Source organism: Corvus brachyrhynchos, unplaced genomic scaffold (genome assembly GCF_000691975.1).
Source record: "Corvus brachyrhynchos isolate BGI_N302 unplaced genomic scaffold, ASM69197v1 scaffold5, whole genome shotgun sequence".
NCBI classification, from domain to species: domain Eukaryota; kingdom Metazoa; phylum Chordata; class Aves; order Passeriformes; family Corvidae; genus Corvus; species Corvus brachyrhynchos.
In genome coordinates this window covers 13,105,828-13,126,259 of record NW_008238321.1, presented here as the reverse complement: position 1 = coordinate 13,126,259, position 20,432 = coordinate 13,105,828, and the positions used below count along the sequence as shown (strand labels likewise).

The window sequence follows — 20,432 nt, the reverse complement described above, 5'->3', positions numbered from 1 at the left end:
TGGGCTCTGTGCCTAATCAAGCAATGATCAAGTCTTATCCGATAACTCCTAACCCCCCTCTGCTCAGCTTGTCATCTTAATTGCTCTAAATGGATTCTTCCTTTACTCTTTCATGAGCAGAGAGAATTCTCTGGGCTCTGATTCTGCTGGCTAAATGGTGCCTAGTCTGAATCCCCAGTTCGTGATCTCTGCACTTGTGAAACAATGCTTAGATTTAGAAGATGATTGCTTCAACTGTCAAGGTGGATGTTTGTGCATGATTTGCTCTCCCTGTAGTCACACTGCTTAAGGTTCACTTGCTGTTCAATCAAAGGCATCGGGTAAGCTCTCTGCACTGGATTTAGAGAGATTTTACATCCTGCTTTGCTGTACACGGCTCCCTACTGCCCCAGTGTGACCACAGAGCTGCTGCTGTCTGAAAGTGCTTGAGCTGCATGGGTTTGTTGTAGGTCCTGTTAGCTCCCAGGAGTAGGTTGTGGTCTTGCTGGAGTGCTCCAAAAATAAAAAGTAACTGCATGCTGAGCCCTTAGTGCAGAATAGCTTGGCTTGGATCCCTGCATTCAGTGTGGGCTGCTGTTTCTGATGGTTTCAGCCTGCTCTTGAGGCTTTGGTTGGAAATACTTCTGCACATAACAGATGTCGAAGGGTGGGTTCATTGCCCACAGGCAGACACGTAGGGCCCTGGCTGCTTTCCAGCTCCTGCACCAGAGTGCTGCAAGTCTCCTGCAGGTCCTGTGTCTGTCAGCCCTTGGATGCATCCCAGGGCACCTCAGTCAGCACCGTGTGTTCCTGAGGGAATCAAACCTGTCCTGTGTACTTACTCCGTTTTACTTCCAGGTCAGTGTATAGACTTTTTTGTATTTCAACAAAAGCACTGCTTTGGAGAAAATCAGGGGTTTGTTCTAATGATTACAGATCAACTTTTGTAAGAAGTATTTCGGTTTTAGATAAGCTCTTCTGCATCCCCCCTTCCCTTCAAGTGACACCTGTACACAAGAATAGTGGAGTCATTTTTATAGCCTTTTATTAGTGTGTAAGCACATCCATGGTGCATATAAAACTGTAACAGTTGACTTAATTTGAACAAATGATATTTTTCAGTAAGTGATTAAAAAGGCACTTCCACCTTGTGAATTGTGCATCAGGGGTGTGGTAACCAGGAGAAAACCCTATATTAATTGAATACTCAAAACAAAATGAAAGTTTAAGAAAAGATTAACTGATCAATGCCTTTTTTTTTTCCTGCAACAATCTCATGAATCTCTGGCATTTAAATGATTTGAGCTACTAGAACTCACTTTCTGCAAGATTCTCAAAGTGAATTACTCTGTAAAGTCTCCACCTTTTCAAATACACTTCACGGTAAGATAAGTTTTGGAGTACTTTTAGTGTCAATCTATACATTGGAGACAAGGCAGTTGTGCTTTTATTTGTCAGAGGAGTAGGTGTATGTGACCTTGACACTAAGAGTAGACTTACACAGTGCTAAATATCGTCCTCCCTCCCTCCCCTTGCTGCAGTGCAATTTTTTAAGCGTGTTTATTCACTGGCTTTTGTTCCATTGAAATCTCCATCTCTTGCATCCATTTCATCATCACCTCCATCTGTTGCATTCTCAATTACTCTTCTGCCTCCAGATCTACGGGGTGGGGCAAAAGAGGCTGGCTCATTTCCCCTCCTGCAGTAAGAGGGGAAAAAATAGAAAAAAAAAAAAAATCAGGTGTTAGGTCATTTGGAATCCTCACAAATAAGCAGAGTTTTGTAACAGGAACTGTGTGGCTGATGATTCTAAATGCAGAAAAGCCAAGAGCTGTGGGCCTCTAATATCACTTTCTGTATGTCATAGTAATTTGTGAACAGGCTGAGACTCCCAATTGCTTGGAAATGTGATGGGTTTCCTGTTCTTGTGCTTGTGTCCTTGTCCTCCTCTAAATAGTCTTAGCAGCCCCAAATCACCCCCACTCTTCCCTTCATTTCACTGGTTTCCCCTATGGGAACTGCAACTGATGGTAGTTGAAAGGAGTGGAAGCCACAGCAGAGGAGTGTCCCTCCTTGTCCCTCTGGAGGAGCAAGGAGAGAGAGCAATTTGTATGGAATTTCTGCCCACCAGTTCCTGAAGGCCTGTGAGCCCTGGGCCTGAGGCAGTGCTGTGGATGGATGTCAGCAGGCGTCTCTGAGCCCACAGTTCCTCTTTGCACAGGCTGCATTGGTCAGAGCACCACAGGTGCTGTGACAGGTATGACATCCAGGTTCTGAGTAACTCCAATCTCTTTCCCAACAGAGAGGAAACAGTCATTGCTTTGGAACTGCTGTAACCCAGGGACTGATGCTTAGCAGTGCAAGCGTCTTATAGGAAATGCTTTTCCCACTTTACCCCCTTTTCCTCACCCATCTCCCTCCCATCCCCACATACTTCATAGGCACATCCCAAGGCAGGGACACTTTGGTCCTCAAGGGTAATTTTTGGGGAGGTGTGAGCAAGTGAGACAGCAGATGGGTTTGTCCCATGGCCTCCATTGCTAATGTGCTACAAAGCATTTCAGTTTTGTGACATGGCCTCTCACTTGCCCCTCATTAAGCAAACCTTTGTAAAGGCTTGAGAACAGAGACATAAGCAATAAAATAAATGCATGATCACTGGATATTGTGCCAAAAATACTAATTTGATGTTAAATATATCCGAGACTGCACTTTCGGGTACAGCAATCATGCATAAATATTTAAAGGCTTGTCTTGTCCTTGCAAAAGACTAAGCCGGTGCCCTTTCTGAAGCAGCTATTTAAGTCTGAAGTTCAATCTTCCATATGAGGGAAGAGGGTAGGAGCGTTGGCTGGACTAACTTAGTTCAGAGGCACGAATATGCATTTCCAAGATGGAAATGTGACATGTAGTCTGTTTTCCATAATTCTGCCCTTAAACTTCAGTGTAAGCAGGCAATTAGCTGGCTAATAAAGCTTCATGTAAGATCACTGATAGTTAACCATGGTTGTTCTGGTGCTGATGGCACATAGAATGCAGGGCTGTGTAATTTCTACCCTGGTGTGTGCTTGGCAGGGTGTAACAGCAGGGTCTGCTATGTTATGGCAGCAGGTATTTGTTACTATTATTTAGCAAGAAAGTTCTAAGTAGGCTAATAAATTTGTTAATTCTTGTTAATAAAGGAAGAGCTCTCCACCCCCTTGGACTTGTGCTGTCTGGACTCGGTTACTCATGAGTCATTTGTGCTGCAGTAATTCACTGAAGTGCTGTAAGAGAACATGGGACTGGGGAGAATAACAGCAAGAGTCTCACCAAATTGTGCACTACAATTTTGGCTACAAAGTGAACTCCTTATCACCCACTAACTTACTTATTAACAAACTGTTGCAGTATGCATAAACTTACCAGTTCTTTAAACTGGTATTGGCCCTGCGGATAAACACTTTTTGTTTATATCTGTTCCTCTTAAACAAATTTATGCATTTGGTAATATTCATGTGGTGATTGGCATTCGTATCTTTAGAATAAAGTGTGTATCTGGGACAAGCCTTCAGCATTAGTTTTTGCTTAGCACCTCTGTATATAATCTGCCTTTGAACAAGTGTTACTGGAGTAGTGCTTGAGTAACAGTCTGACTGGAAATACTAGGCTGACTAAAAGGCACACGCAAGGACAAGACATCATCTTTAAATATTTGTGTATTGACAGCAAAATCTCGCCTATGTAAAACAGAATATATACAAATATTACAAGGCAATAGCTCTTTAATTTTTGCAGTGCAGGTATTATTCCTATCTCCAGAGAATGTGCTAATAAGTATAACAATGCTGTGCTAGGTTACAGTGTCAGCTTTCATTTCTGTGTCCGTGCTCTGTGTTTTAATAACAGTAAACAAGCAATGTAATGTCTGTAAAATAGCTCTAAAAGCCTCAGTAATAACTCTTTGTAAGCAATACAGGTACAGAGTGCTATGTAATGAAAGGCATTCTTTTGTCTGTGATTTTGTGGTGTGTGATAAATCACATGCAAGTAAGGCTTCCCAAATCTCAGGTGAACTAGATGGGCTCTTACCTTAGGTCAGCATTACAGTAGGCACAGGAAATACTGTGAAATTCTAATGACATGCTGTGACACTCAATATTCATTAGTCCTTTTAATCAATTTTACTAATCAATGGTGTATTTTATTTGAAAAAAATTTACTCTTCGTGGCAGTGCACAAAGATGATGGGCAAAAAAATAATTCATGCAGAAAAGTCAGAGTATTTAATTAGGTACTCTGTTGGTAGAGCTTGTGAGAATGCAATGTTGGTAAGTCTACGTCAGTACGTAACCTACTTGTCAGAAAGATGTATCACTGATGAACAGCTGATGGTAGCTAGATTATTGTAATATTTGTCTTTTTTGATAAAACAGATTAATGCCAAGATATCCAAGCCTTCACAGTTTGCAGAAACCTCACATAATTTTAACCAGGACCAAAGAAAATGGAAATTTGTGCAATACAAGCTAGCTGCAAAGTTGAAGGCATGGTACCTGCTTAGTCATGCGAAGGTTCCTGTGTCCCTCTGAAACAGAGATAAAGAGTCCTGGGCAGTTATACTAGGCACATGGTCATGATCAGAGGTAGGTAATTACTTCTAAATAATTAAACAAATTAAACATTACATTTAGATAAAACAAAAATGAGCCTTATGGTGTTCTATGTAAAAGGGCTGGACACAGCCACTGCTTCATAAAGCAGCCAGGAGCATGTACTACCCAAGATAATGGAAAAGGCTGCCACATCCATAACTCTTCACTTTGAAGGGAATCCACATCCAGTAACACTGAAGCATGTTACTGGTAAACACCCTGGCAAACTACTTTGAGAACACAACTAGACAGGTGCTTTTTTTTGTGTCTGACATACTGTTGTTCTTAGGCAGAAGGCGAAATGTTATGGTATAGTGATGCAGATAGAGCAATTTCTTTATAACTCAAGTCAGCCTCTTTATTTCAGTGAGCTCATGTTTTCAAACCCAGGAGTGCAGAACTCAGAGATATAGCTGACTGATCACAGCTTTATCTTTTTCCACACAGTTTTAAAAAGAAAATGCAAAGGGGTGTTTCAATCTTTTCCTTGGACTGATGACACTGAATCCCATAGTGGTGAAGTCCAAAGAGGCTTTGGAATAAGAATAATGTAATGTGCTTTTCCTTTTACTGCCTGTGATGTCCAAGACTGTTCACAGTCCTTACGTGTGAGTTGTGCATGTGTGAAAGTGTGAAAAGCACAAGCATTTCTACCCTTTCGTGACTGCTTCTGTACAAATAGATACAGCCATTATATAAGGGGTGTTTTCCAAAGCAACAAAGCCTAATTCTGTTCCAATTTAAGTCAAAAGGATTTTGATTAGAGAAGAGTAAGGCCTGTGCCAGGTTATCACAGTTCATCTCAGCTGAAATCCTGAGGCTGCTGCAGTCTATGAAATGCACTTCACTCCTGACTTCGGCCTTTTGTTCTGAGTGCCAAGCGAACACAAGGAGCGAGTAACTTCGCAGCATTATCAGTGTCTGTTCTTTACCTGACAGATTTTTTCCCACTTTTGTAGTTCAGTTCTAAATTTCAAGGCTGTCAGTGAGTGGGAAGGGCTATCCCAAACAAGGGGACTCTACCTGAGCTTGCTCTTTAGTGCTGCAACCTCACGGCCCAGGGCTTCGTTGCTCTCAGTAGCTTCATCCAGCTCCCTCTGCAGCTTCCTGCGGTTTGCGTTGATGCGCTGGGACTCCTCCTCAGCCTCCTCCAGCTGCCTCTTCAGCTGCTTGAGCCGTGTGTTGCCCTTCTCAGCCTAAAGGGAAATTTTAGAGTAATGCTTTCATTTAAAACAGATCTAATAGCTTTACATTCCTCATTTTAATTTTTGCTTCTACTGAGAGTTGTACTGAAACATGACCCAAATCAAAGTTTGGAAGCTTATAGCCTGAAAACAACTTTGCTTTGTGGGACTTTATTTTGCTGATAGCTACTGTATTCAGACATAACCTTGTTGTTTCTTTTGCTGCACAGTCCTACCTCTGCAGATGGATATGCATTAGATAGAGCTAAAATTTTAATATAAAATGTGTTCAGGATCTCTATTCATATGGCACCAAGGGTGTTGTGGACAGTGCTGTATATTGCAGTGCAGTCAGACTGTTGCAGCTGGCTGATTGACAAGGACTTGTGCTTTGGCACTTGGTATAGCATGAAAGAATTATGTTGTCCCATCTTTTAGTAATGGAGTGTATAGCTCTCCCAGCATATAATCCAAACATAGAGTCTGCTTTCTAGAAGGGCATTTGCTTGAGGCAGAACATGGAATTCTCCTTTCTTAGAGCAAAACCTGAAAACTCCTGTGCCCTTGACCGAGACCCTTGTTGACACAGTCTGTACCTGATCTTTGTACTGCTCTGCTTGCTTCCTCTCGTCCTCCACCTGCAGCAGTGCATCCTTCAGCTTCTTGTCCTTCTGGCGCAGTGTCTTGGCTGCTGCCTGCTTCTCTCTGCAATGACAGTGCAGCGTTTGGTGATGTGGAAGCTCTGTACTCTACACCTGCCTCGGGCTTGTGGCTCATGAAACTGGCACCAAGGACCCATTTGTTAAAGGTCTTACTGAATTTAACAGGTGAATTCTAAGAAAAACTTAAAGGCCTTGTTCTTCTGATGAAAACAAAACCAAATATATGTCTCTGCTGTATGCTAGAGGTGCTCCAGGAGATGTGTTCTGAAACACAAGGTTATTTCCTCAAAGAATAATCCAACAAGTGGCACAATGTGTTCTGGCAATTAACCTGGCAGAGTCATATGGCAGTTACTCTAAAATAGGGGAGCAGATCCTTGCCTTTGGTACCAGTAGAACTTTTCAGCAATAAAATGGGTCTTAATCAGAAACTGTAGCAACTCCAGTTAAATGTCATATATCTCAGAAACGTTAAGTGGGAATGAGACTTTACTGAGTCTTAGTGGCTCTGAAAGCCTGAAGACAGAAATCCTGCTTGCCTTTGTTTATTTTTCTCTCTCATTAACTGGAACAATAAATGGAGAGCTGTGCCCTCTGGGAGCCCAGTACCTGGCTTCCTGTTCCAATTGCTCTTCGAGAGAAGCAATTTTGGCCTCCAGAGCAGCAATTGTAGCTTTGAATTTGTTCTTCACAGCTCCCTCCATCTCCTGCAGCTTACTCTTTAGCTCTTTGTTCTGCCTCTCCAGTTGCTGCCGAGCATTTTCGTTCTTCTGTGCAGTTGAGCGCTCTGTTGCCAGCTCATTGTTCAGCTGCTCTGCCTGCAAGGTGGGAAGGGATGCTGTCAGAAGTGTTGCACGCTTGCAGAAGTGTTGCATGCTTTCAGAGAAATGACAGGTGGCAATTTGGGATGGCAATTCTCCAGATATTCAGAACCACAAGTAGCTTTTTCTGGAATACGAACAGAAAGTGCTGTGTGCTGGAATGAGCTCTACCTGCTGTACCGCTTTCCTCATGCGGTCACCCATTGCCTCTATGTTGCTTTGCTCCTCTTCCAGCTCTTCCTCCAGTTGGGCAATTCTTGCCTCCAGGCGCCGTTTCTCATCCTGAAGGCTTGTCCTGGAAGTTTAAATTTAAAAGGTGAGTAGTTATGGCTCTGACCATATGTTATGAATGCATTATGAACTGCCAAAAATTCAGAAAGGGAACTAGATATTTCAGTGAAAGTAGTCATATGTATGCATGTTGTGTTGTCGAGACCAGATGGCTTGGCAGCATTAGTAGCATGTTCAGAGCCTTGTGTGTAATTTGATGTATTCCTACCTTCCAGAGGCAGCGCTTGCAAGTTCCTCTGCCATCTCTTCTTTCTCCTGGTCTGCTTGTTTGCGAGCTCTTTCTGCAGCAGCCAGGTCCTATAAAAATGGAAAAAGCAGCATAGTAAAGAAATGAGTAAATGGTGAAATGGTTATAGCATGATTCAGAGGACTGTAAACTTTCTAAAGCCGGTATGAGATGGCTTGTCTTGTTAACAGAATAAATTCTTGTCATATCATAAATCTTGGGAAGTACAATGAAATACACTTTATCCAGCCTGTCAGCTGGTTTCTGTTTTATTTGTTTTAGTCAGAAGATTGCCATTTAATACAGGTAGGAATAATAGCACTAAGCCCTGAAGAATTTATTGCTATTGAAAATAATTTGTGGTGGATCAAACAGTTCATTTCCCTTTAAGGCTGGTGTTCTGTACCTTCTTCCAAGGTGATTTTTTTCAGTTCAATCTGACTACGCTCAGATGGAGATCCAACAGCTTTAGTGGAGTGCATGGAGCACATGGAACTTGTTACAAATTCAGTCCCTAAGAGCTGTTAGATTACTTCACTGCAGTTTGTTTTGCTACTGAAGGTCATATATAGTCTCCTTTCTGCTGTAGGTTTCCCACTTTACCTCCTGAAGCTGCATGAGTTCTGCTTCCAGGCTCTTTGCTTTCTTCTCATTTTCTCTGGCTGTAGCGAATATTTCTTCTCTGGCAGCCCGTGCATCATCCAGCTCTCGTTGGTAGTCCTTCATCTGAGCCTTGTTGAAAGGAATAACAAATTTGTTATAATTTCAGTAGGAAGAAATGTGGATGGAACAGAACACGTACACATTTACATAGTCATAATGCTGCTTAAGTTGTATTTTCTGCAGAGATCAGGTAGCACATGTTGGAAAGATCTGAAATGCTGTTCCAAGGAGGGCAATGCTTCCACTTGAACACTGCATCTTTTGTAATGCCTGTTGTCCATATTTCCTCTGGATATTTGAGTACATGTACAATCTTAATCTTTCTGATTAAGAAAATTTTTGTTGTTTAGTTGTTAACATGTGACACAAAGGTTGATAGGGAGATTTAAAGTATAAACAGGAACATGCTAATTCAGAGAAAACCTGATTTCTGAACAGTCTTTTATGCTCTTGAGTAAAGTGTTAGAATCTGGATTGAAGCCCTGTAATAGATTTTATCTTATAGTCCTTTCTCTTGATGTGAATCTTTGTTTTCCTCCTTGTGAGTAAGTCAGCAGCAGATGCGTGTTGACTAGAGAATTCTGGAAGATCTCTACCATGATGAAATTTAAGATTTTAATCATTTGCCCTGTGAATTTTTCCACTGTCATTCAAACTTAGCATTAAAATACTGATATTTGAATGTGGGAGTCTAGTTAAAATTCTCCCTCTGACCAATCATTTGTAATGGGCATCAAGTTCACAAATGTCACCTAACTTTTGTATTGTGGCTGTGCAGGACACAGCAGTGGGAAAAGCTGTATTTTTGGCGTTGCATACCTGTAATTTGCGAAGTTGTTTGATGGCTTCTTCCCGACCTTTATTGGCAGAGTCAGCCTGGCTCTCCAGGTCTTTAACATCCATCTCCAGCTTCTTTTTGGCAGCAGCTGCCAGGGCACGTTGTTTCCGCTCATCTTCCAGTTCCGTTTCGTATTCATGGAGCTGATCATTAAGGAAAACAAGTTCAGTCTAGGAAAGTCCTTGGGCACTCTTAAACACTCTGTGTATGTCTGAATAGTGTATACAGACCCCATATCTCTGTGATTTCCCTGGCAGATAGAATAGATTTCCATTTTGTCCCAAAATTAAAGGTTTTTGAAAGAACTCAGCAATTTGGGTTCTGTATTCGTGGAAATACGTGTGTTACAAGAATAAGTTTTATCCTGTCTGTTTTCATCTCCAATGCTTTTGTATGCATTCAGTGTACCTTGGGAAGACAGATATATCAGAAGTTGTCTTTTTTCACTTGCACTGAGAATACAGGGAAGGTGATCCTGACTGTGTAAGAAATAGTAATTCGTATGTTTTATACTGTATTGGCTGTAGATTTATTGGTAACTGTGCATCCCCTACTGAAACAGGGAAACCCCCCTGCCTTTTACAGTACAATAACCCTGTCAATAACCCTTTTATTTTCTTCTTATTACTATTTTTCTTTTTAAATCACCAAGTACAAGGCAATGTAATGCTTTTTTCTCATTATAGTTAGTGAGGTGCTTGTAATAATGGCATTAGGTTGGGGCCTTTCAACTGACTTGGTTAGATATTTACAGAGGCAATAGTAGAGAATGGTACCTGTCTGAGGAGTTGTCTTCTCTTCTCCTCATTCTGTTCATCTCTGGCTTGTAAATCTCTTTCAAACTGGCCTTTCAGGGCCTGCATGTTAACTTCCAACCTGAGTTTGGCATCTTCAGCAGCTTGTAGCTCATCCTCTAGCTCTTCTAATTGTGTCTTCATCTCTTCTACTTGCTGTTCAAGGGTCCGTTTAGATTTCTCCAATTCATGGACCTTTCAAGCAATGAGAATTTAATAGACTTGTTACGAGAAATAAAAATAATTCTAGTTATACACAGTACACCTGCAGTATAGGCCACATTTGAACCAGCAGCTGTGGAAATAATTTACACTGAAAATGATAAATTAGCTTTATTTTGTACACTTGCAAAACTGTCTTAAAATAACATGAGATTCTCTTTATCCCAATCTTTCATTTCTAATCTAGTCAAATACCATAATTTAATTTATTTAGTATTAGAAGTAATATAATCACATCCCTGTAATAAAAGAAGTAATTGGCAGTGCATAAATGGAAATTTGGCAGTTATATAAGTAAATATAAGGCAGGTGGCAAAGTCAAATAGAACTAATAAAATAAGATTTGCAGAGTTTACAATTTCAAAGAAGTGTAATAAACCAGTTACATTATTTAGAATCTCTTTAATGTTTTTCCAGTCTTAGAAATCAATTAGAATCTTCTTCATGCTTGAAGTTATGTTAAAAATAAACATAGCTTACAGTTACTTTGCCAAGTCGCTTGAAAGTTTGGACACAAATGGAATAACCTTTGAATTCCGTATGAAATATCTGATCTTGCTGAATGGATTTGTGTGCTGCAGAGAATTTCCCACACTGAAAACAATGATCTCTTTTTTTAGCTGCTATTCTAAGTTATTGTTGTGGAGATTGTTCTAAGGCCAAAACTTACATTCTTGCCAACATCGTCTTTGGAACTAACAAGGTCTTCCATTTCAGCTTTCAACATTTTGTTCGTTCTCTCCAGTTCTTCTTTGGCTTCCAAAGCCTCTTCAAGCGCTCGAGCCAATGACAAAGCCTTTGTTTCCTTTTCTCTAGCTTCAGCTTCTGCTCTGTCCCTTTCATCTGCATATTTTGAGGAGATGTTCTTCTCTTCAGCTAGCATCTGTAGAAAGGTAGTGTCAATATAGGAAATCATTAGTAACAGGGTTTTTCTATTGCAGCTGTATTGTCAGTAGTTAATTACAGGGTAGAATCTCTACTTTTGATAAAGGCATATAAATACAAAATTAACCAGTGTTTGTATAATTACATTTTAGTCAATTTTTTTGTCCCTTTATCCCAGTGGACACTCTGTGAGTTCCAGACAGGTGATAACACAGCAAGGGAGAATCTTAAGTCCATACCTGATCAAACTTCTTCTGTTTCTTCTCCAGGTTGGAGACCAGCTGACGCTGGTTGTCTAAGTCTACCACCAGGTCATCCAGCTCCTGCTGGAGTCTGTTCTTGGTTTTTTCCAGTTTGTCATAAGAAGCAGCCTTTTCCTCAAACTGTTGTGTGAGACTTTCAATTTCCTTCTGAAGTTTCTTTTTGCCTTCTTCCATGAATTCTACTGTGCTAGTAAATTCCTGTATCTTCTTCTTGGAGTCAGAGAGCTGAAATTTAAGTTCAGAAGACAAATCTTTGTAGCTGTGACAACAAAACTTGGCAGAGAGACAAAAATTGGCCAGGAGACAACTAAGACCTGGAGCTTTCCTGGTTTGACTTGTGTGAAGCTGGTGACGAGTTACCTGTCACCCAGCCTTCATACGATGAGGCAGAGCACAGACCTAGGATGCACATACAGGCCTTGTGTGCAAGACTGTCTGTGGAGCTACCTTGCATTTGTATCTGTCCTAGGGATGACACTTTAAAGGACAGGGAGACTGCTGCCTCCATTGTGGGGCACCGCTGGCACCATCTGGGCTAACAGCACGAATTCCCTGAAGGTCCGTGTGCTGTGCCAGGATAATTCTACAGATCCTCTGGAATTGCTAACGAAACTCTCAGTGATGGAACTAACGATTTAACTATGGCACTGATACCTGTATTGTCAGTGTTGAAATATGTCTCTCCAGATTTTGTTTTGCTTCTACTTCTTCGTCCAACTGCTCCTGCAAGCTGTTCTTTTCATCCTCCAACTGGCGGAGTTTGGTGGACACATTTAGCTTCTGCCGTGTTTCTTCCTGAAGCAGCTCCTACAGTCACCACATCAATTGGCAAGACAGTCATTAGTTTAGGTCTTTTTAGAGTGCATTTTATGAATATTGTAGGTGAGCTGTTCTTGGATGCAAGTTTACCTGTGTATCTTGTAGCTGAGATCCTAAGGCTGCCACATCTTTGGTCAATTTGATATTCTTGCTTTCTGCTTCGTTGAGCAAACTCGTGACGTTTTCAACCTCCACCTGTGAAACACCACAGAGAATAAACTCAGTTATTTTGGAAAACTTCGTAATCTTCCTCAAACTTTAGATTCCTTGGGTTTGTCTGAAATCTTAACTAATGCCATTTTTGTCTAGTTTACTGTAGTATTTATTACTAGTCATATTCATGACTATTGACAATGAATTGCAAAGGAGAATGGGGATTTTGGGTGGATTTTCCTTCCTCTTCCCAAGTTTGACAGAAGTTGATGCATTTTGATTTTATTTTCTTATTTATCCATCAGCTTAAAATTGTAGATAAGTGAGCATTCTCCTTTCATTGTCATCTTTTCTGAGCACCTGTGTTTAATTGCTGTCTAATACATTTCCAAAAGCCACATTCCTGTCAATTTTCCTCCCCACCCAAAAATGAACAAACAGAACAAAATTGTCAGCTCTGCATCATGGTCACTGAATCAGTGATGGCATTACAGACTGCAACATGTACAGGGAGACTAAAAGCTCTCAGTTCCAGGAGATAGAATGGTTGTAGTTGATTGATTGTGTGATAATTGAGGTAGGAGTTTAAGGACAAAAAAAATGGGCATTTTGGCTGCAGGGCCATCATTCCTCTAGATATCCCCTAACAGGACAGTATAAACTGGACTTCTCAGTCCCACAGTGTCAGAGCAAAACATCAAACTCCTTCCTACCTGTAATTTATGGACTTTTTCATTGAGTTCTGTCCGAACACGCTCTCCCTCAGTGTATTTGGACTGTAAATCCTGCAACTGCACTTCCAGCTTCTTCTTTTTGTGCTCCACATCTTGTTTGGCCTGATTCAGGCTCCTGACTTCATTAGCCAGATCAGCATTGTCTTTCTCCAGTGACTGTTTGGTCTTATCCAAGCTTGCTTTAGCCTACAAGTATGTGAAGAAGTGAAGAAAGGTGAACTATAAGAGGAAACCATGTTTTCTAGGAGATAGTTTTCGGTGAGATGGATTTCTGTTTACCCGTTTAAATTGTTCCAGCTGCTCTGTGAGCTCTTCCACAGCCTGAGTGTGCTTTTGCCTCATCTCCTGGACCTGGGCTTCATGAGTTCGAGTCTCCTCCTCCAGAGCTCTCTTCAGCACTGTGACCTCCTGCTCCCGCTTTGCTCTGGAAGGTGACACACATCAGTGGAGCAGCAGTGGATAAGAGCATTCCAGCCCTACTGCAGAGTCAGTGGACAGTATTGTACTGAGCTTGGTGACATTTCTTTTTGCCCCTTGTGCTACATCTCCATACCTGAGCTCCTGCTGGGTGGCTGTGGTATCCAGAGTATCCTCAAGCTCTGTCTTAAGAGCCTCCAGCTCTTCACCAAGGTCTCTCTTTTGTTTTTCTGCTTTGTTTCTTGCAGCTCTTTCAGACTCCAGGTCTTCCTGGAGATCAGAAATTACAGATTCCAATTCACGGATCTTCTTTAGGGCATTGTTCTTCTGAGTAGTTTCATCTTCAAGCCTTTTTGAAAAGAGAGCATTTCATCTTATAAATTAAAAAAGTAATAATGACTTCACTTTGAGAAAGTATACACTAAAGATTTATAGGTTCTGTGCAAGAAAGTGCCAAAGAAAGGGGGAACTGATGCAAAAAAGATCAGACAGCTGTACTTTATCTGAATGCAATGTCTGGAGATGCTGATCAGTTGATTCAGCAAGTTTTGGTAGAGTATTTTCCCTCTTAAATTTATACAGAAAATCCACTGATATTCTGGAGTGGATCAAGGTCAGACTCTTAATTTTTGCCTGTTGCCTATGAAGTAGGTTGTTACATTTCATCATACTTGACAGCACTGCCCTTGCTTATGGGAAGAGGATTTTTCATTGGTACCTGGAGGTAATTTAATAAAATAAATTATTTGTCTGTGGACAAGCAATAGCATAATTATTTTTCACAAAAGGACATTTGGAAAATGGAGAAGCACACGGAGGGGATGAACTGAGAGATGAGATTCATGGCTGCAGCTTCTCAGTGTCTGGGAAGGGGCAAGATGTGTTCCAGCCTGGGCTTTCCACCGTGTGCAGACCCAGGAGTGAGTACCTGGCCAGAGCAGCCTGCAGCTCTTCCTCCTTCTTGGCCAGTTGTGCCTTCAGGTCAGCAATTTGTGCCTGGAGCTCTGCAATCTGCTCGTGTAGATCATTTGCCTCCCCTTCCAGCTTCCTCTTAACTTTGTCCAGTTCTTGTCTGCTCTTCTCTTCCTTCTTCAGCCGCACTGAGAAAGGAAGGATTTTGGTCACTGGACTGTGGTAGTGGCAGGAGTCCTTAATCTGACCACAAACTTAGGCAAAAAATGGTTCTGACCTCCAGTGTGGCCATACATTTAGCTACAAGTCACTGTGTTTTGGAGCAACTTGCAATGCCTTATTTCTAGCCATCCTAAAGAAGCATTTCTTTATCTTTCTGCAAAATAAGCATTTTTCCCCCCTCAATTTTCTCTCTACTTTTTTGTATGTAAAAAACAAAAGGTTTCTGTGGTTTGGCACCATGGGGATTTGGTGATTCTCACCAAATTGGCTTCAGCATAAAAAATTTGGAAAACACCACAAAGATTTTTTAGAAGTTCTCCCCAGATTCTGTTTAGGTGTTTTTGTTCTGTGCCAAGGAAAAAGAAGAAATTCTCAACCCCCCCCCCAAGAAACTATTGTTCATGTTACCTTCAAGTTCTGAAATCATAGATTCATGTTTGTTCTTGAGCTTTGTAAGATTTTTGGCTTTTTCTTCTTCTTCTGCAAGATTTGTTGTTAGATCACTTATTCTTTCCTCAAGGAGTTTTCTTTCCTTAAGAAAAATAAAATACTTCTGTTAGCAAAAGTGTCTGTCATTGGTGATCATAAATCAACTCTTTGCCAACCAAAACTGTCCAAGAGACTGTCCTTTTATGCTGTCTTTCTTTAGATGGTAGTGATAGATTTCAATTTTTCAGTTACAGAGGAGCTATGGAATGGTATCTATGACTTCCATGTTCTCTAAGCTGCTGCTCTTAGAATCTTGTGCTCTCTGATGGCTGCTAAGTACAGGGCCCAGTTCACAGGAGCATTCCCTTTTCAAAAGTACTGGAAGACATGCTTATTTCCAGTTTTAATAATGAAGTTTGGTTGAAATTAGTTGAAAACCAAGAGAATTATTTAGTCTGCTCTTGGACAAGAAGACATTTCTTCCACTGATTGTGCTTGACTGCTGTGGATATTTTGCTTGAAGATGGATTTTTGCTACAGCAGATCTCAAACACAGTAGTTTTAAACAATTTTGAATTGTTTAAATGAGCACTGAAAAATTATGAGAAATGCATTTGATATAGGCTGGACTGATGGCCTGGTGTAACTGTACATCCATGAGATTAGACAGTCAAGAGTGTTCCTGTTGGTCTAGTAGAAGAGAAGGTTTTCTCTCAACTTCCACTACTTTCAGAGTAAGAAAGTGGACTCAGAACACTTACTTTGCTTAGCTTGTTATTCTGATCTTCCATTATCAGAATATCATCTTCCATTTTCTTTATCTTGCTATCTGCTGCTACTTTTTCAAGTTGCAGTTTCTGCCTTGCAGCTTCTTCTTCTTCCAGCTGTTCCTCAAGGTCCTTTGAGGGGGGGAAAAAGAAAACCACAAAACATGAATTCTGGAAATAAAATACCACTTATATAATTCTTAAGAAAGGCTTAATGTTTATTACTGTATGTTGTAAACTTTGTTGTTTTTATTAAGAACTAGATAGTCTGCAATACTTTACAACATAGAATGAAAGATTTGTTAAAATAATGTTTTAGAGAAAAGATTATTTAAGATTGAGATGGGGAAAATGATAACTCTGGAGGAAAGAGCATCAGTTGGTTGTCCTTACTTCAGTGGCACAGACATATATCCTACAGAGGGTTGTGTAGCAAGCACTGTCCTAGGATCTGAGGTTTGCCAGTCTCTGTTGTTTGTCAGTGACATCCAAGTTATTGTCTGTATTTGTCACTTATCCTTCCTTACCAGCATTTGTTGTTGCATTTTTTTCTTCTCTGCCTGCAGCTGCTGGCTGCGCTCCTCCTCCTCCTCAATTCTGGCTTCCATCTCATGCAGGATCTCTTCCAGCTCTTGTTTCTTAGCAGCTAAACGGACTCTCATCTCCTCAGCCTCAGCATACAGCTCCGTTTCTGCCTGAAGCTGCTCTGCCAGGAGGTTCTTCTCTTCAACAAGCTGCACAAATGAAATGGAGAGGAAGTTAAGGCTTGGAGTGCAAATTGGCTGTTTCACTGGACAGTCCTGGGGTACAGGCAGGCAGCTCTACCACACATTTTTGTGTGGATGTTGGGCCTTTACTGAAGTGACTGGGAGCTTTTCTGCACTGACCTGTTCTGGACCATTGCTACGAAGAAATACGTGAGTGCAAAGGAGAGAGACACCTTTATTATAACAGCTTCTAGACATGGTAAAAGAACAGCTAGTGTTTTCCAGAGGCTTAGAGCTGTAAATCACCTGTGAGTGTTTCTGTTCAAGCTCCTTCAATTCACTCTCTGCTTTTTGTTGTCTTTCCTTAGTTTTTTGTAGTTCTTCATCCTTGGCCTGCATTTCTTCCTCTTGGCGGGTGACTTGCAGCAGTGGTTTCACCTGGAAACAGAAAGGTTTTTCAAGAATGTTTCCTGTCAGTATTTGTGTTGCTGAGCATGGTGCTTAAAGTACTGACTGGCACTAGTGGTAGTGCTGCCATTGCTCAAGACTGGACAAATACTGTGCAGCCAAGCTTGATGTGAACATCTTTAAAGCCCCGAGCCTCAGCAGTGTTGCTCTTGGCTGTCTCTATGTTAATTCCTGGGGCCTTGTGAGCACCTCTGCCTCTGATAGTGTCACTTTTGGAATGGCTCCAGGCCTGTTTTAATCCCCTGATAATGTACAAAAGCTACATCTTCTGCTTAGAAAGGCAATATGCACACCCAGGTGTGTGTTACTGCCTATTTCTCGTTGCAGAGGAGATTGCTATCAATCCAAGTAGTAAAAGTTCTCTGAATCCAAACTGAAGACCATTCATGAAACACCCAAGCCTCTTTAATAGGAAAATAGACTTAATTTGCATGAGTGCCCAGCACAAAGATGTTTAGTGTCCCAGTTAGGAATTCTTGAGCTACTGGGTTCCCCATAGATCTATCCCTTTGGATGTTCAGAAAATTCAGTTCTACTCTGTGTTCTCATTATCCACCCCTGTGAAATGATTTAATTTCGTGGCAATTAAAAAAGTCCCCAAAGATGCAAAATATTTAATGAATTTCTGCTTAACTGGATTGTCTTCTTCTCAAGTTAGAACTAACTTTAATGTTAATGACATAATATAACTATCCAGAGTATCTCTAATGCCAAATTTTGTGAAACGAATGAGGCTCTTGCCATCAGCTGCACTGGGCTTTGGAACAAGGAGCATGCCTGACACTATGTACCTTGGTATCATGTGCATTTCATTTCTTTTGGAAAACTGAGGAGAGATTTACTGATAGCAGTCACTCACTTTAGTAAACAGTCTCCACCACTGCCAGTTCCTCAGCTTCAGGTAAGCAGCACAATTTCTTTGGATAACCTTCATTGCAGTCAACTGTTGCTGTCTCTTGGCAAAGGCTCTGTGATTAAAAATGTAAAGCAAATTGGTTCAGTCTGAAAATAGAAGGTGTTTGCAAGGTACACACATTAAGCAAAGAAACTCTGGCATGAGAGTCTGCTGATGAGCCACATGGTTTGGGAAGTCTGGAACAAATTCTTTTTTGCTTTAACAGTGCCTGTGCTTTCCTGAGGAAGGATGATAACTCTGGTTAGCTGTCTGGTATTTTATTTTGGTTTTTTTGGCTGTTTGCCTTCCATGGGTAGGCACAGATGTATAGATCTAGTTCTGGCTGCACCATCTTTCCAGAGTACACAGGGACTCAGATCTTGCACTGATCATCATTCTTGAAACATATTTCTTTGTCTGGCAATTTGAAAGCCTTGATAGTATGCAGAAAAAAAAGGCATTATTGTTGATAGTTTTGTGGTGTACATTAACTGAGATCACGCTAGATGATCAGTGCTCCACGCTGAAGCTGTGGAAGAAATTATTTTATGTTTTATAGATGCCAGGGGTGCTGCTACTTGTAGTGCATAAGACTCCAGTCATAGCTTAGGATGCTCCTCCTCCTGCTGGTACAAATATATAAATGTTTAAATGATGGGTCATTGTCTCAGCTTATTGTACAGAGGGGTGTGAGCAGCCTCACAATGTAACTGCTTCCCTGTAATTACACTAATCAGCCTCTTCTGGGCTGGAAGTGAAACCTTCATTGGACACGAGTTCTAATGCAGTATAAATAATAATGAAATGTCTCAGTATCTTCACTTTGTTATATGGAAAACTAAAGGCCCCTGCAGATACTCTGCTGCAGAAGACATTCTGTTTGTTAGCACATATTCTTACTTTCTTGCTAGGTAGCCTCGGGACATAGCTTGGAAGGCGATAATAACGTCTGTGATCTTCAGGTCTCTCTCTTCTTCCAGGTGAGCCAGAACACCAGTTCTGAAGAAGATTTTACTCTGTCCAATTCTGTACAAGTTGGGATCGAGCTCTAGTGCTTTGATCTGGAGGAAAACAGGGATATTTGTTAACTCCAGTGCTGAAGTTTAGGGTACTAAAAATCACTTCTCATTTCTGTTCAGTCTCAACATTTTTTATATAAGAAGTATAGACCTGATTATCAATAGAATCAAAAATGCTTTCCTCACCATGAGTATGCAAGCCTGCTTCCCATCCATGAATCCTTTAGGAATGGCATTTGCAGCGAGAATCTCATATCTGCCAAAAGATGCTTATGTTAGGGAGGTTGAAATGCACTGGACGGTTTTGTACAGACAGACAGGTGTCACCGGGGCTGAGGGACTCGTACCGCTGGCGGAACTCCTGGAAGACGATCCTGTTGGGGAATCCCTGCCGGCAGATACGGATCCCTTCCAGGACACCATTGCAGCGCAACTGCTCAAGCACTAAATGGGCATCAAGTTTTCCAGACTGAAAGGGGAACAGAAGGTATTTTAGCACAAATTTACAAAAATGTCCATATATCTATGTTTGAAGACGTTGTTCAGCTCTGCCATGTGCAGCAAGCAGCTCAACAGCAATAATGTGCCAGGAGTCTGAAAACCAAGCATCTGAAATTTACCCTTTTTTCATGATTTGGAATGATGCAGCGGACAAAGTTGGGATTGGTATTCCTTAAGGTGGTCATCAGTTTGGTCAGCTGCTCCTTATAGAGTTGTCCAACAGTACGGAACATGCCTTTCTTGGTTTTTGAAGAACTGGGGAGTGAACTTTCACTCATCTTTGCCATTTGGTCCAGCCCAACTATACGGTCCACTGAAACAGAGAAGAAAGAATGGAACAGTTTATAAACTGTCCTTGCCTCACATTACACTCATCACTGGCATTGTTACACTGCAGCTTGCCAAAGAGGACCAGTATATTTTTTATGCAATAGAAGCCTTCTGACAAATGTACTAGAAGCCCTTTTGGGTAAATAGTCTACTTCTGTCAAAAATGAAAATGTGGATTTTTTTAAGTAGTGACAGAATGGAGCAACTGAATACCCAGGATATATTTTGTCCATGAATTAAATAGAACTGTACAGAACTTACATGAGAGGATTCATAAAACCTAACAATAACCTGTTTTAAATGAGGTCTACAATATTACATATTCAGCAACATTTTAACAGTGTGATGAATAATTTTTATTCAGTTGCTGAATAATATTAAGGAAATTTTTTGATAGTGCTTAAAACTCTCTAAAGAAATTTTTCATAAACATGTCTTTAGAACACATTATTCTTATTTCTTAGTTCAGTCTCTTCTATGCTTATCATGTTCACACTTGTGTGCTGCCAGCAAGGGATGGCTGTCAAAAAGTTCTGGTAGGAGTTTCTCCCTTTAAACCCCATCACCAATTTAGAGTTGTGATTCCTACCATCCTTC

At 41.0% G+C, this 20,432-nt stretch overlaps 1 protein-coding gene across 1 annotated transcript in view; it reads right to left on the bottom strand.

Moving 5' to 3' along the window:
• Positions 1 to 999: 999 nt before the first annotated feature.
• The window catches only part of MYH11 (myosin heavy chain 11), a 55,561-nt gene continuing 36,128 nt past the window's right edge, over positions 1,000 to 20,432 (bottom strand). The window contains exons 17-42 of the mRNA XM_008633530.2: positions 19,625 to 19,864; positions 19,352 to 19,473; positions 19,191 to 19,260; positions 18,886 to 19,046; positions 17,950 to 18,058; positions 16,929 to 17,060; positions 16,443 to 16,649; positions 15,910 to 16,047; positions 15,128 to 15,251; positions 14,514 to 14,685; positions 13,722 to 13,934; positions 13,448 to 13,592; positions 13,148 to 13,354; positions 12,372 to 12,476; positions 12,117 to 12,269; positions 11,439 to 11,687; positions 10,985 to 11,197; positions 10,075 to 10,287; positions 9,280 to 9,441; positions 8,401 to 8,529; positions 7,780 to 7,868; positions 7,452 to 7,575; positions 7,069 to 7,277; positions 6,394 to 6,502; positions 5,637 to 5,809; positions 1,000 to 1,678 (exon numbers count right to left, since the gene is read on the bottom strand). Of these exons, the coding sequence (XP_008631752.1) occupies positions 1,540 to 1,678; positions 5,637 to 5,809; positions 6,394 to 6,502; positions 7,069 to 7,277; positions 7,452 to 7,575; positions 7,780 to 7,868; positions 8,401 to 8,529; positions 9,280 to 9,441; positions 10,075 to 10,287; positions 10,985 to 11,197; positions 11,439 to 11,687; positions 12,117 to 12,269; positions 12,372 to 12,476; positions 13,148 to 13,354; positions 13,448 to 13,592; positions 13,722 to 13,934; positions 14,514 to 14,685; positions 15,128 to 15,251; positions 15,910 to 16,047; positions 16,443 to 16,649; positions 16,929 to 17,060; positions 17,950 to 18,058; positions 18,886 to 19,046; positions 19,191 to 19,260; positions 19,352 to 19,473; positions 19,625 to 19,864 (4,107 nt within the window). The 3' untranslated portion in view covers positions 1,000 to 1,539. The remainder of the gene's footprint in view (positions 1,679 to 5,636; positions 5,810 to 6,393; positions 6,503 to 7,068; positions 7,278 to 7,451; positions 7,576 to 7,779; positions 7,869 to 8,400; positions 8,530 to 9,279; positions 9,442 to 10,074; positions 10,288 to 10,984; positions 11,198 to 11,438; positions 11,688 to 12,116; positions 12,270 to 12,371; positions 12,477 to 13,147; positions 13,355 to 13,447; positions 13,593 to 13,721; positions 13,935 to 14,513; positions 14,686 to 15,127; positions 15,252 to 15,909; positions 16,048 to 16,442; positions 16,650 to 16,928; positions 17,061 to 17,949; positions 18,059 to 18,885; positions 19,047 to 19,190; positions 19,261 to 19,351; positions 19,474 to 19,624; positions 19,865 to 20,432) is intronic.